The 12,617-nt window shown below is 35.4% G+C and overlaps 1 protein-coding gene across 3 annotated transcripts in view; it reads left to right on the forward strand.

Annotated features, from left to right (window-relative positions):
• grm3.L (glutamate receptor, metabotropic 3 L homeolog) overlaps positions 1 to 12,617 on the forward strand; it is a 115,254-nt gene that overhangs the window by 58,609 nt on the left and 44,028 nt on the right. For all 3 annotated transcript variants that reach the window (XM_018252705.2, XM_041586557.1, XM_041586556.1), the window contains exons 2-3: positions 2,867 to 3,423; positions 11,541 to 12,396. In XM_018252705.2, coding sequence (XP_018108194.1) covers positions 2,962 to 3,423; positions 11,541 to 12,396 — 1,318 coding nt within the window. In that variant the 5' untranslated portion in view covers positions 2,867 to 2,961. The remainder of the gene's footprint in view (positions 1 to 2,866; positions 3,424 to 11,540; positions 12,397 to 12,617) is intronic.

Genomic DNA, 12,617 nt, shown 5'->3' on the forward strand with positions numbered 1-12,617 from the left:
GTAGACTTTGTAGAATTTTGATTGTAGTTGAATCTCTCTAGGACTGTTATAGTATGATAAAAACATATCAGGGGTAAGGTCAGGGGTGATCCTGGGGCTGCTTCCACTTAAGCTCTTATAGCTTCAGTGTTGGAGTGGGTCAAATGGGGGGCTGCATTGCTAGTGCAGTGAGCAGTCTCTGCACTAGTGAAGCCTAATTTCCATTTTAAAAAACAGAAATTCAGTTTTTAAAGTTACAAATTGTGGCATTTTGCCGCCCCTGGTAACTGGCTGTTTACTGCTGCCTGAGACAAGGTTCTCCCTGGGTAAGATGAAAACCAGAAAGAGATGCTTTTTAAAAACTTTTAGCTCAATGTCACCCATTATTCCTAGAACTTAAAAATATATTTTTAAAAGCAAAATGTTTTGTTTGATACATTTCACATCTATCTGACAAATGTCAGCCCAGATTTAGTGTCATCACTTTTCTACTTCATTTGTCTTTTGCCTGTGTTGTATTTTGACAGCCATGTATTGTACCACCTATTACTTATTGAAAATGTCTTTTTTTCCTGTACTTTTAAAATACTTTTTTGAGTAGTACTTTTTATTGGGAAACTTGTAAAGATACCATATTTAGGAGTCCCCATATACCTTGAAGCATTACATGTGCCCCTTTTTCAAATTTATAAGAAGAATGAAATGTGATAAAAGTGTTGTTTTAGATGCTCTGCGGCATCAAAATACAGAAACCTGTCAAACATAGCAACTATTAAATTAAAAACAGTCCAAAATGTAAAATACTGTATATACTAGATCATTTAATATATCTCAAAGTGTGTAATAAAAAATTTAAAACAATCATGTTTTGATGGCTGTTTCCCTAGAGATATTTCTAGAAAAAATAGGGAAGTTATCTCAGATTAAGCCTGTTATCATGATGATCCATTTTGGAACTAGACCAATAGATATGGCGTATGTAGATTATCTTCTCTGTTCCAGGGACAAAATAATTTTCAATGTATGTGCCCTTGACTCTGCAGTCTTGTAAAAATAACTATATATTATTTTTTATTTTCCTGCTGGTTTTTCATTTTTTTTTCATATCACTTTGGTGATGATTAAACTAGCAAAGGCCCTGCTTAGATATACAGTATTGCTTTCAGACAGGATTCTTGGTAAAGGTAAATGTCTACAATTAAACCACTTCCAAAATGTAATTATTAACCTTTATACTTGTTTCTTTATTTTGATGTTTTGCTAGTGTATCTTAGTACGATGCAATTAATACACACAAGCAGGACATTTTACACATTCCACTCTGTTCTGTGAATGTAATATTTCTATTAATATGCACATGATATTGGCTTCGTGTCTGATGGCTTTAATGCCATCATTTCAATGACCATGTTATTGAATGTATATTATTTGCCTTGTGTCTGAGAGGCCAATGAAATACAATAAGTATTTTCAGAGGAGACAGGAAGCACAAAAACTAAGCAATATTTTACTGATTCAATATTTCAAAGAACAGACAGGTAACCTTCCAGTGACCCAAACAAATAGCTGAAAATAAAGTTCAATCTCCGACTAGCAGAATGGGATACACAATTCACAGGATTCTTCTGTTGCTGAGGAGGAAACTGAAGAATAGATCGGCTGACACAAATTCATCATCCTGTATATGTGTGTGTGTATATATGTACGTACTGTACATGTGTGTGTATACTGTGTACATGTGTGTGTGTAATGCTTGGGACCAGGGATTTTAAAGATGAGCAGTATTTCGGCAATGTGGCGTACCATGCCTTCAAGCTACTACTATGCATTTAAACATTTAAAGAAATAGGATCAGTCAAGAATGACAAATTGCTTGCACAAATAGGACACTATGGGACTTGGCTTTAACATATTTTAGAGCTTTCTGAATGAGGGCTTTCCATATAATAGATGCCATACATTATGTAATTTTATTTGTATTCATATGTTATTATTTCTGCAAAACCTTGGAGGCTCATTTGTGCAGGAGTAGTAGAGCAGTTCATATACAATTCCAAAAGTGACATTTCCAATAGAGTCCTATTTCAATAAACAAATCTTTGCTTTTGGTTTGACTTTCTTTCTAATAATAGTTGTTAATGTTAACTTTTTGCGACATTACGGCATGACATTTTCCCCTTATCTAGGAAACCCCTTATGCCCAGGAGAAGATATATCAAAGTATGAAATTAGAGCTCCCCAAAGTAAAATTCTGCCATTATCTATTCCTTCCTATGTGATTTTTAGAGGCAATTTTATCAAATGGTAACCACTCACCCATTAATAAAAACCCCTCCAAAAACCCATAGGAATGAATAGAATGGCAGAATTTTACTGTGATCAGTTTTAATTTCAGACTTTGATAAATCTGCCCTTAAGAATTGCAGGTAACAGATCCCATACCTGTATCATCTTGTTATTGGAGATTTCATTGAACAATATGTTTGGTAATTACAGGTTTAAAAGTGTATTAGGCTGGAACATCACGGTGCGTGTCATTCTGATCCGACGCGATGAGAGGAAGCTAAGGCATCACATCAGATGCGCCGAATCTAATGTAAGTAATACAAATGTCGCATCTACAAACTGATTGAATCCAACACGACAAGACTGTTGGATGAAGACTCAACATGCATCGTTCGCATCCAACAGTTGTGTCTTGACGGATGCAATCAGTTTGTAGATGTGACAATTGTATTACTTACATTTGATTCTGCGCATCCGTCGTGATGCCTGCACTTTCTCTCATCGAAAGGACACACACTGTGTAGTTCCAGCCTAAGGCTCAAAAAAGGCACAGTTCAAATAACTCTCTAAAGCTTTTTTTTTTTTCATTTTATCTCTGTAGGAATGTAATGCCACTGCAACAATCTACCGCAAATTACTTTACCGCGAAGGAATAACAAATTGGGCTTTTCGCTGTCATAACAAGCCACAAAAGTCATGAAGACCAGCCTTCAGGTCATTTTGTTAGCTTTATTTTGCAAAGCTGTTTTGCTTTCCTCAAGTGACCACAATTTTGTGAGGAAAGAAATAAAGTTTGAAGGTGACCTTGTTTTAGGAGGGTTATTTCCTATAAACGAGAAAGGTGGAGGAATGGATGAATGTGGCAGGATTAATGAAGACCGAGGCATCCAGCGACTAGAAGCTATGCTTTTTGCAATTGATCAGATTAACAGAGATAGTTCACTTCTTCCAGGAGTCAAATTAGGAGTTCATATTTTGGATACCTGTTCAAGAGACACATATGCTTTGGAGCAATCCCTTGAATTTGTTAGGGCTTCTTTAACTAAAGTGGATGAGGCTGAATACATGTGTCCAGATGGGTCATATGCCATTCAAGAAAACAGCCCCTTGTCTATTGCGGGAGTCATTGGTGGCTCCTACAGCAGTGTTTCTATACAGGTAAGTAAGTTAAAACTTTTATATGCTTTTATACAATGGTTACCAAACATGCATCCTGACCATGGACTTATACTTTATACTATACTAAATATATATGCATGCAAAGGCATACATAAATTTAGATCCTGCTTTCTTTCATGTACTGAACTTAGGTTTAAAGTTAAGTAAATAAGAAAATTTTAAACTGTGCTTTAATAGGCTGCACATTGATGTTTGATAAAATGCAAAATTTTCTTGACACAGAACAATTCCTTGCACATACATAGCTAATGTTTTGATTCATTAATGCACATTAATCATCATTTGATGCAGATCGTTCCCTAGTGAGATAACAGTGTTTTAAGTCTTTAAAAGCTCTCGATATCGTGGCTATTATTGCAGAGCTGACCTAGCACTGATAAATAAACCTTGTGAGGGCATCTTCAGTTCATGGTGTTAACAACCCTTCAAGTACATGCCTATCACCTCTATGGCATTGTGGTGTACCTCTTACAGAGCAGGGTACCTACAGAGATATGTGCATAACTGCCGGGTTTATCAGGACTATTCTTTAACTGGGTACTGACAAAGACTTTAAGCCTAATGATTAATCATTGCTATAGCAGATTTTGGGGGTGTAGAGCTCAGAAGAGACCATTTGTGATGGATAGCCAAGGCCTTGCATTTTCCTAGGAGCACCACACTGCTATTCCCCAGCCTTACAGCTTTCTCCTACCATACATAAGGCACCACAACTAAAGCATTTAGCAGCACTGACAAATTGTGAAACCCTGACACTAACCAGCTGAGCTACATCATTAAAATATACAATATATGCATCACTGCCTTTCCCAGTCAATAGTCCTTACTCACATCAGTTGAAATTCTCTAAAAGCAAAGTGTACTCAAAGTCGTAATGAAAAATATGTGCAATATGAAGAATTTTTCCTTTATGCTTTCCTGCTATGCACATTCTTATGTGTCTTTATTTTGCTTTATGTTAGCTTTGTAATCATAATTATTATTATATCATTATATAATCATAATGTTTTATATTTAGATGTTTCTATAAAATGTTTCTTTTATGAACTTTCCAGAAATTTTATATACCAAACTAAATCAAACCCCATTTGTCTACCTGCTGATTACTAGCAAACTTTGCACCTTAATTACATAACCTCAAGGAATTTTGTCCTTTGCTGTAATGCAGCTCTATAACACTTCATTTTGTAAAATCCATAAACTATGGATCTCTAGTCTAAAAATTCTCAGCTGTTACAGGATGTCAATCTGGAAATTAAATATTTGCTGAACTCTGTGTCCCTCTAGCTCAGACTATTATTTTCATTTCAATTAACTTAAGTTCATTTAATTGACTGCTGAGAGACCAGAAGTCTCAGCTTTTGAAGCTGTTGCAAATAAGCAACAATACTAGGAATAGCTATTTCTTATGCATACCAGCCTTTTCATGGAAGAAAAAAGAAAAAATATACATAAGCATATAGATTAAATTAAATTATTTAGGAATACAGCCTGATGATTCCATGTTGTGGACTACTGCACATATCAGGATGTATAATTTAGACACATAAGGATATTTTTAATAAACATTACATTAAAAATGGATTCCATACCTGTACTTCAAACTTAAAATGAAACTGCTACAATGCATTTCTGCTCAGAACTTTTATAAAACCCTATAGTAGTTTGCTATACTTATCGCTGTGATAACAACATGGACAATATTGTTTGGCAATACAACTAATTTCATGTGGCCCTGCAGCACAGCAAACATAATAAAATGTTTACAGTTGAGTTATATGATAGCCCTTATACCTTCCCTAGAGATAACTTGCAGAGCAGAGATCATTTGGTAAGATTCTAAAGGGTATGCCTCAGCTAAGCTTTCAAGCTTCCTTTATTAAATGTTAATTAACCTATTAAACTAATCCATATAACAACTGGGAAATCTTACTTGTGTTTGTGTTGAGTTAAATATCAGACCCATTAGTTGTCATTGATAACTCACCTTGGTAGCATTGTTCTAGAGGACAAGAGGAAACAAAGAATTGGGAAACAAATGAATGTAAGTTCACCTACAGTATAAAAAAGAATTATATATATGGGTGTTCCTTGGTGCTAACTAAAACAGCATCAAGATTGAACCATTGTTACATCTACAATATAAATATATAAATTAGTTGTACACATATGCATGCTACGGGAAATAAAAAACAGACTTTGGAATGGTAATGTATTACTATATTTTGATAATAAACATCAATACATATATTCTAGAGAATGGAGGCAGGTGGTCATATATAGGAAAAGAAGGAGTGGGCAGTAGGACTTCAGCATTCTATCAGCATCCTTTATCTAGGAGGCATTAATATACCTAGACCTAATTATTTTTATAGTGATTAGATTTGTCTTCAGCATATGCTGATAGTTTTCCATCAGTTGCATTTCAGTTATTTTATATTTGAGCTGGGAGAAAGTAAGCTCTGGGGAGAGCTAATGTGTGGCTATGACCTACTTTGCTAAAGAGAGTATGTTTGCCATGCAATGTTACCTTGTTTATCAAGAATGAAAAACAAAGTAAAAGCAACTATGTGTTAGGGTAGATGTAATGCATTTATATGTGTATGTTTATTTGTATTTAGACCTACTTGCATATGCAGTGCTGTAAAATAAATATAATGTTAAAGTGGAAAGAGTATTTGGAAGAATATGACTTTTTTTTCTCACAGATTTCTAGAGTAGTTGAGGCCAAAACTGATTAAACAACTTTCTTTGAAGGCCTAGAGCAGTGATCCCCAACAGTAGATCGTGAGCAACATATTGCTCTCCAACCCCTTGGATGTTGCTCCCAGTGGCCTCAAAGCAGGAGCTTATGTTCGAGTTCCAGGCTTGGAAACAAGTTTTGGTTTTTGGTGTGTACTGCCTTACAAAGCCTCAGTGTAGGTTGCCAATCCTTATAGAGGCTACAAATGGCCAATCACACCACTTATTTGGCACCCCAAGAACATTTTTCAAGCTTGTGTTGCTCTCCAACTCCTTTTACTTCTAAATGTTGCTCACGAGTTCAAAAGGTTGGGGATCCCTGGCCTAGTGTGTCAGTGGCACTGTCTATGCCCTCAATGAGAAAATAGGAATTTCACCTGCAGTCTGCCTTTTATAATAAAAAAGTAATATAGATGACTAAAAGGTGACCAGAGGTTTAATATCCTGTCGTTTATTTTAGTTTTAATGATGAAATGACAGGTATTATTAAAATAGAATAGTAAACACATTCAAAGTAATATTATGCAGGTTTTGTTTGGGTTATAGAAAAAGGCAGGTGATATTTATTAGATGAGACGGTATAAGATGCATATCAGTTGATGCATTTTAGTACATAAAGCCAACATTCCTCTCATACTGTTGTCATAGGGAATGGGAGAAATAAGTCTAAAATGTATGCATTGCATGATTTCTATCTATAGAAAGTTCGGTAAACTAGGAATCCCTTTCAATATCCCTTTCTCAAAGTTATAATTTATTAACATTACAGCTGTGTTTATATTTCAGCAGAACAATGACCCCCAAAGTAACAATGGTAAAAAAAACTGAAAGTCATACAATGGACTTTTCAAAACCCAGCTCATGCCATTGCATGTTAGAAAACCTTTACAAAGCCCAAATAAAGTATATTCATACCATATTATGCTAATGATCAGATTTAAACATCAAAAGAAAATGTTTATTTGATTGTTTTATACAGACAGAAGAGAAGGTCCAGTCAACTGTGGTTTAAAAGATATTAAGTCACTATGGGTTGTTTAATGATTTTCCATAAATGCCATTTGTATTTGCTACGTATTTTCATCAGTATGCTGCATACATGCTTCCAGATGGATTAACAAATAGCTAGAACGTTTTATGTGAAAACATGTATTCTAAAACAGCAGTCCGGCTGCAGCTAAAATACCAGGAGGGACTGATTTTTTGCCTCATCACCCCCAACAATATCAACAGGTGAAGAGCACACTATGGTCTGTATTTATAAAAGACTATTTATTTTTCATCAATGTAGTGTACAATTTGATGCTGAAATTCTTATTTCTAAAGGTGCTGCATTATAATGGACATACGTTTACCGTCTTTGTGTAAATGGTGTAAAGGAAGCACCACTACTAAATATTAATTGGTACTGGCATGGTTACTTCTCAGTTTATCTTTAATGGCTTTTATAATACAAAGTACTGGGCATGTGGCAGCACAAAAACTATATATCTGTGCTGTTTTTACCCACTTTTATAAAAATATCTTTACATCTATAATAATCACCAATAGTGATGGGCGAATTTATTCGCCAGGGGCGAATTTGCGGCGAACTTGCGCGATTCGCCACCAGCGAATAAATTCGCGAAACGCCAGCGAAAATTCGTGTAAAAAATGAGACGCCGGTGCCGTTTCGCGAATTTTTCACCGTTTCGCGAATTTCGCGCAAAATTCGCTAATTTTGCAGGGAAGCAAAACGCCGCAAATTCGCCCATCACTAATCACCAATGATAGTCACTCAGTGGCAAGGTGCACACAACTAGCACCATTTTGGAAACTAAAGAGGTGGCAGAGAAAATAGCCAATAATTCAGATGATAATAATAATAAAACCACACATTTGTTTGAATTATAATTCAGATTCCAAACAAACCCTTCCTGTTTAATAAGCACAAGGCAATTGTATAAGAAGTGGGCAGAGCTGACCACATGAGATAATAACTATTGCCTCCCATTAGTACTACTTCTGATAGCATAGATGAGTGAATCAACACTGATTTTCACCAAAATGACAATACAAAAAAATATGGTGATTTGTAAAACAAATACCACTAAAGGCAGTGTCACACACTAAGTACTACAATGGCAAAAAGGCTTGTCCTGCTCCAATCCTATATGTGAAGCAATAAATAAGATTCACTTATCACATAGGGTAGATTTTTGACAGAAAACGCTAACAATTATTTTTTACATAAAATCAACCTCATGTGCGTAACGACATGAATCTAATGTATTCTTGCCACTTCATATATTGGATGGATGCAGGACAGATTGGCTTTTTCTCTGTTGTTGTTTTTTGCTGGTGGAGAAAAAGAACTCTGCAACAGTACCATAAGGGGGATATAATAACAAGGCCAAAAAAACCCATAGAAACAATCAGTCGGTACTAGGTAGCATTTGCTGCTTTTCTGTTTAAAATATCTGATTGGTTGCTACAAGTTACTAGATCTGGAGTAAATACTGCCCTGGTTATTACGCTATACCCTTTAAGGGTGTAATATATTAACAGGTGCAAAATCTGCTACTGGTATATAGTAAACCACAAAAACTTATGACCAGGCAGCATTTACTGGTCAACTGTTAAAACATCTTATGGCATAGTGACCGAGACATACAGTACTTTGTGCCTTTAATTAGATTACACTGTTAGTGCTAATGTAACAGTTTTATTTCACACTCTCAATTCTATATATCAGATCTGAAAGACATGTGGACACTTATAGAGAGGAGTAGAATTAAGCATCATATAAAGAAGACCAGTAGCAGGTGCCCAGCATATTGACGAAAGAACTGTAGGAGCAAAATGGTCATTTCAGGACTTGTCTGATTGTATTACATTCAGCCCATGTTCTTTGTAAAAAAAAAAAATGATGTCTCACACAAAATGTACAATTTTATCAATTTATGTTAACATATGAAGCAGAAGAAAAGTATAACAACTGATGTTCTGAATTTCTGTGTACCACACCATTACTCATGTATAAACTAATTTCAAATAGTATTGTATTGAGTCTAGAAATTTTATGAGATGACTGACTCAAACACGTAGAATGAAGTCTGTATTAATGACGTTATAATAGATCACATTTTAAAGCTGGAAATTAATTTTGAGCAACACTATAACCCCTTGCCATAATTGACTGCACAGATAGATGATATTTATCATATCTGTCAACCTAATTGTTTGTTTGGCAGGTGGATGAGAGCAAGAACTGATTGCTTTAGACCTAATAATCAATCATATCCCATTTTAATGTCAGTGCTCTTTATTATATGTTTTAAGGATATGTAGATATGTCTTTGATTTTGACCCCAGGAAGTAAGTTCCCTATGCTGATACTTGTTGTGGGGTGCACAACAATAAGGCCTGAAGCAAGGTGCATTCTTAAATAGTATAAAGCTCAATATCTTGGCACAAAGTACTACATGAGGCAGTTATCCTTGGAGTAAATTGCTAGTTCTGTAGGGACAATGCCAATATGTTAAATACAAAAAAAGATCAGCTGGAGCTGAGGGTTTTATGTGAAACTGAAAGATATAAAGCACCCTGGTAGTTAGCACTAGAGTCAATATTTGAGAGTGTATGGCATTTGCCAGTTCCTGAATTTGAGGTGTTACAAGTTACAGTAAAACTCCTCAGGTTTACAAGCGTTTGCGTTGCATAGTAATTATGTTCTTTTGTATTCACCGTCACTGTGCTCCAATAAGGCAGCTTAACTTTATGAGCTCCTGGCACCCATATTAGCTCTCAGTATAAATCTTTTGATCCACATACACCGTATACTGAAAGGGTAACTTACATTGGCATAAACATGCACCCAAACTGTAGCATACGCTTGATTACACAACACAGATTGTGTTCTTATAGTTTTTGATATATGTAAATGATTTTTAGTGTACTCACCCAACCTTATTCTTTCCATGTTGTCAGTAATGCAGTGAAAATTGATGACTCATGCTGGAATGAGCCAGTTAGAGCAGTGTTGTCTGTGACCCATAGTACGAGTGTGTAGTTTGAAGCTAGAAAATGTAGTTAGTTTGAGAAACTTCCACATAAAATGTTAAATATATAAACAAATTGAAAATAAAATAGACTTGAAACATAGTTATTAAACTTTATTCTATAGTGTAGATATTTTAGCTTTAAACACCTCATTTTTCATCATTGAAGCTTAGAAAGAAAGAAAAAGTGCCCTAGTAGGCCCTGTAGTAAACATATTGATGGTCATTTATCAACACTGGGCAAATTTGCCCATGGGCAGTAACCCATAGCAACCAATCAAATTGCTGCATGGGTAACTGCCCATGGGCAAATTTGCCCAGTGTTGATAAATAAGCCCCAGTGAGAGGTTTACACACCCCTGATTGTAATAAAGTCCAAGCAAACCTGGAGTCACAAAAAGCATAGTATGTTTTTTTTTCTTAATAAAAACAATAACCTTAAGTTGATGATATAAAACTCATCAAAGTGTAAATTTGCCACCATAACTGTTAAAATAGAAAAAGTGGGCCAGGCTATCACATCTGTAGTTCAAAGGTCTGGTTTAATTAAGAACTAAAACAATTAGTGGGTGCCAGTAATAATAGCCAGCACTGATATGCCAGATACCATCAATAAATCCATCAGACCTTCATGTTCCTTCAACAGTGGATAGTTGTGACCCTACTCAATGCTACCCTTATAATATTTTTTGTAATTAAACTAATGTATCTTGTAATCCCAAGATATTGTAAATAAGATAATGTATCTTGTATTTCCAACATTTTCCTCAGCTCTTATTATGGGGACATATCCAGCACATACATGTTTTCAATCCACAGTAGTAGCAGAGTTTAGAGAAGTGGTATAATTTTTAAAGAATTTGAACTTAACATGAGAATATTGACTGCCCAAGCAAAGTCACATTACTGCTAATGCTTATCATAAGTCCAACACTTATAGCACTGATGTCTTTTTGTAGTTGACTCCCATGCACTTAGCAACTTTGCCTCAAGAAAGAAAAATTAAGTTTTTATAGAATTTAGAACCCAATCCACATTCCAGGCATGAATAAGTTAATTATCCTGATTATTAAATAAACAGTATATTGTATTAAGCTGCATTTAGAATGTCAGCTAGAATCATGAATAAAAATGTAAATTAAACACAGGTAATGGATCTTGTGTTAAAAATCTCAGACCAATGAATTTTTATAGTAGGGATCTACAGCATGCTTTTAAATAGTGAGTTGTTAGCCAACATTTTTCCTTGAACTTCTAGTTTCATTCAGAATGAAAATCTATTTTGCTGATTATATGCTTATTTTGTGTCCACAGGTTGCTAATTTGTTGAGACTTTTCCACATTCCTCAAATCAGCTATGCTTCCACCAGTGCCAAACTTAGTGACAAATCTCGTTATGACTACTTTGCTAGGACAGTGCCACCAGACTTCTATCAAGCAAAGGCAATGGCTGAGATTTTGAGGTTCTTTAACTGGACATATGTGTCTACTGTTGCCTCAGAAGGAGACTATGGGGAGACAGGAATTGAAGCATTTGAACATGAAGCAAGGTTAAGAAACATTTGCATTGCCACATCAGAAAAAGTTGGGAGGTCTAACATTAAAAAGTCATATGATAATGCTATAAAGGAGCTCTTACAAAAGCCAAATGCTAAAGTTGTTGTACTTTTTATGAGGAGTGATGACACTAGGGAGCTTCTGGCAGCTGCTAATAGATTCAATGCTTCCTTTACATGGATTGCCAGTGATGGATGGGGAGCACAAGAAAGCATTGTTAAGGGTAATGAACATATTGCATATGGGGCAATAACACTGGAGCTTGCTTCTCATCCTGTTAAAGAATTCGACAAGTACTTCCAAAGCCTGACACCTTACAATAACAACCGTAATCCATGGTTCAAGGATTTCTGGCAGCAAAAATTTCAGTGTTCACTACTGAACAAAAACCATCAGGTAAAGTTTTGTGATAAGCGTCTCAATATCAACAGTTCCAACTACGAACAAGAATCAAAAATAATGTTTGTGATAAATGCTGTTTATGCAATGGCCTATGCATTACACCAAATGCAGCGCACTGTGTGCCCAAACACCAACATGCTGTGTGATGCCATGAAGGTCTTAGATGGAAAACAAGTTTATAAAGATTATCTTCTGAAAGTAAATTTTACAGGTAAGTTTTAGCTTTTGTTTCCTTTGTTATCTGTACTTATAGGTGATATAGGCACCACATAAATGGGGCTGAATTACCTGAACTATCAAATCTGAGGAAGTTCAGAGAAAAAACTGATGGTGCTTAACTGGATTTGAGTGATTTAGAAGATTATGGAATGAGTTTAACAGGTACAACATTGGAGATGTTCACTGAGATTGTTTGTGCCTGACAGCACATTT

This window comes from Xenopus laevis, chromosome 3L, assembly GCF_017654675.1.
Source record: "Xenopus laevis strain J_2021 chromosome 3L, Xenopus_laevis_v10.1, whole genome shotgun sequence".
In the NCBI taxonomy this organism is placed as follows: Eukaryota; Metazoa; Chordata; class Amphibia; order Anura; family Pipidae; genus Xenopus; species Xenopus laevis.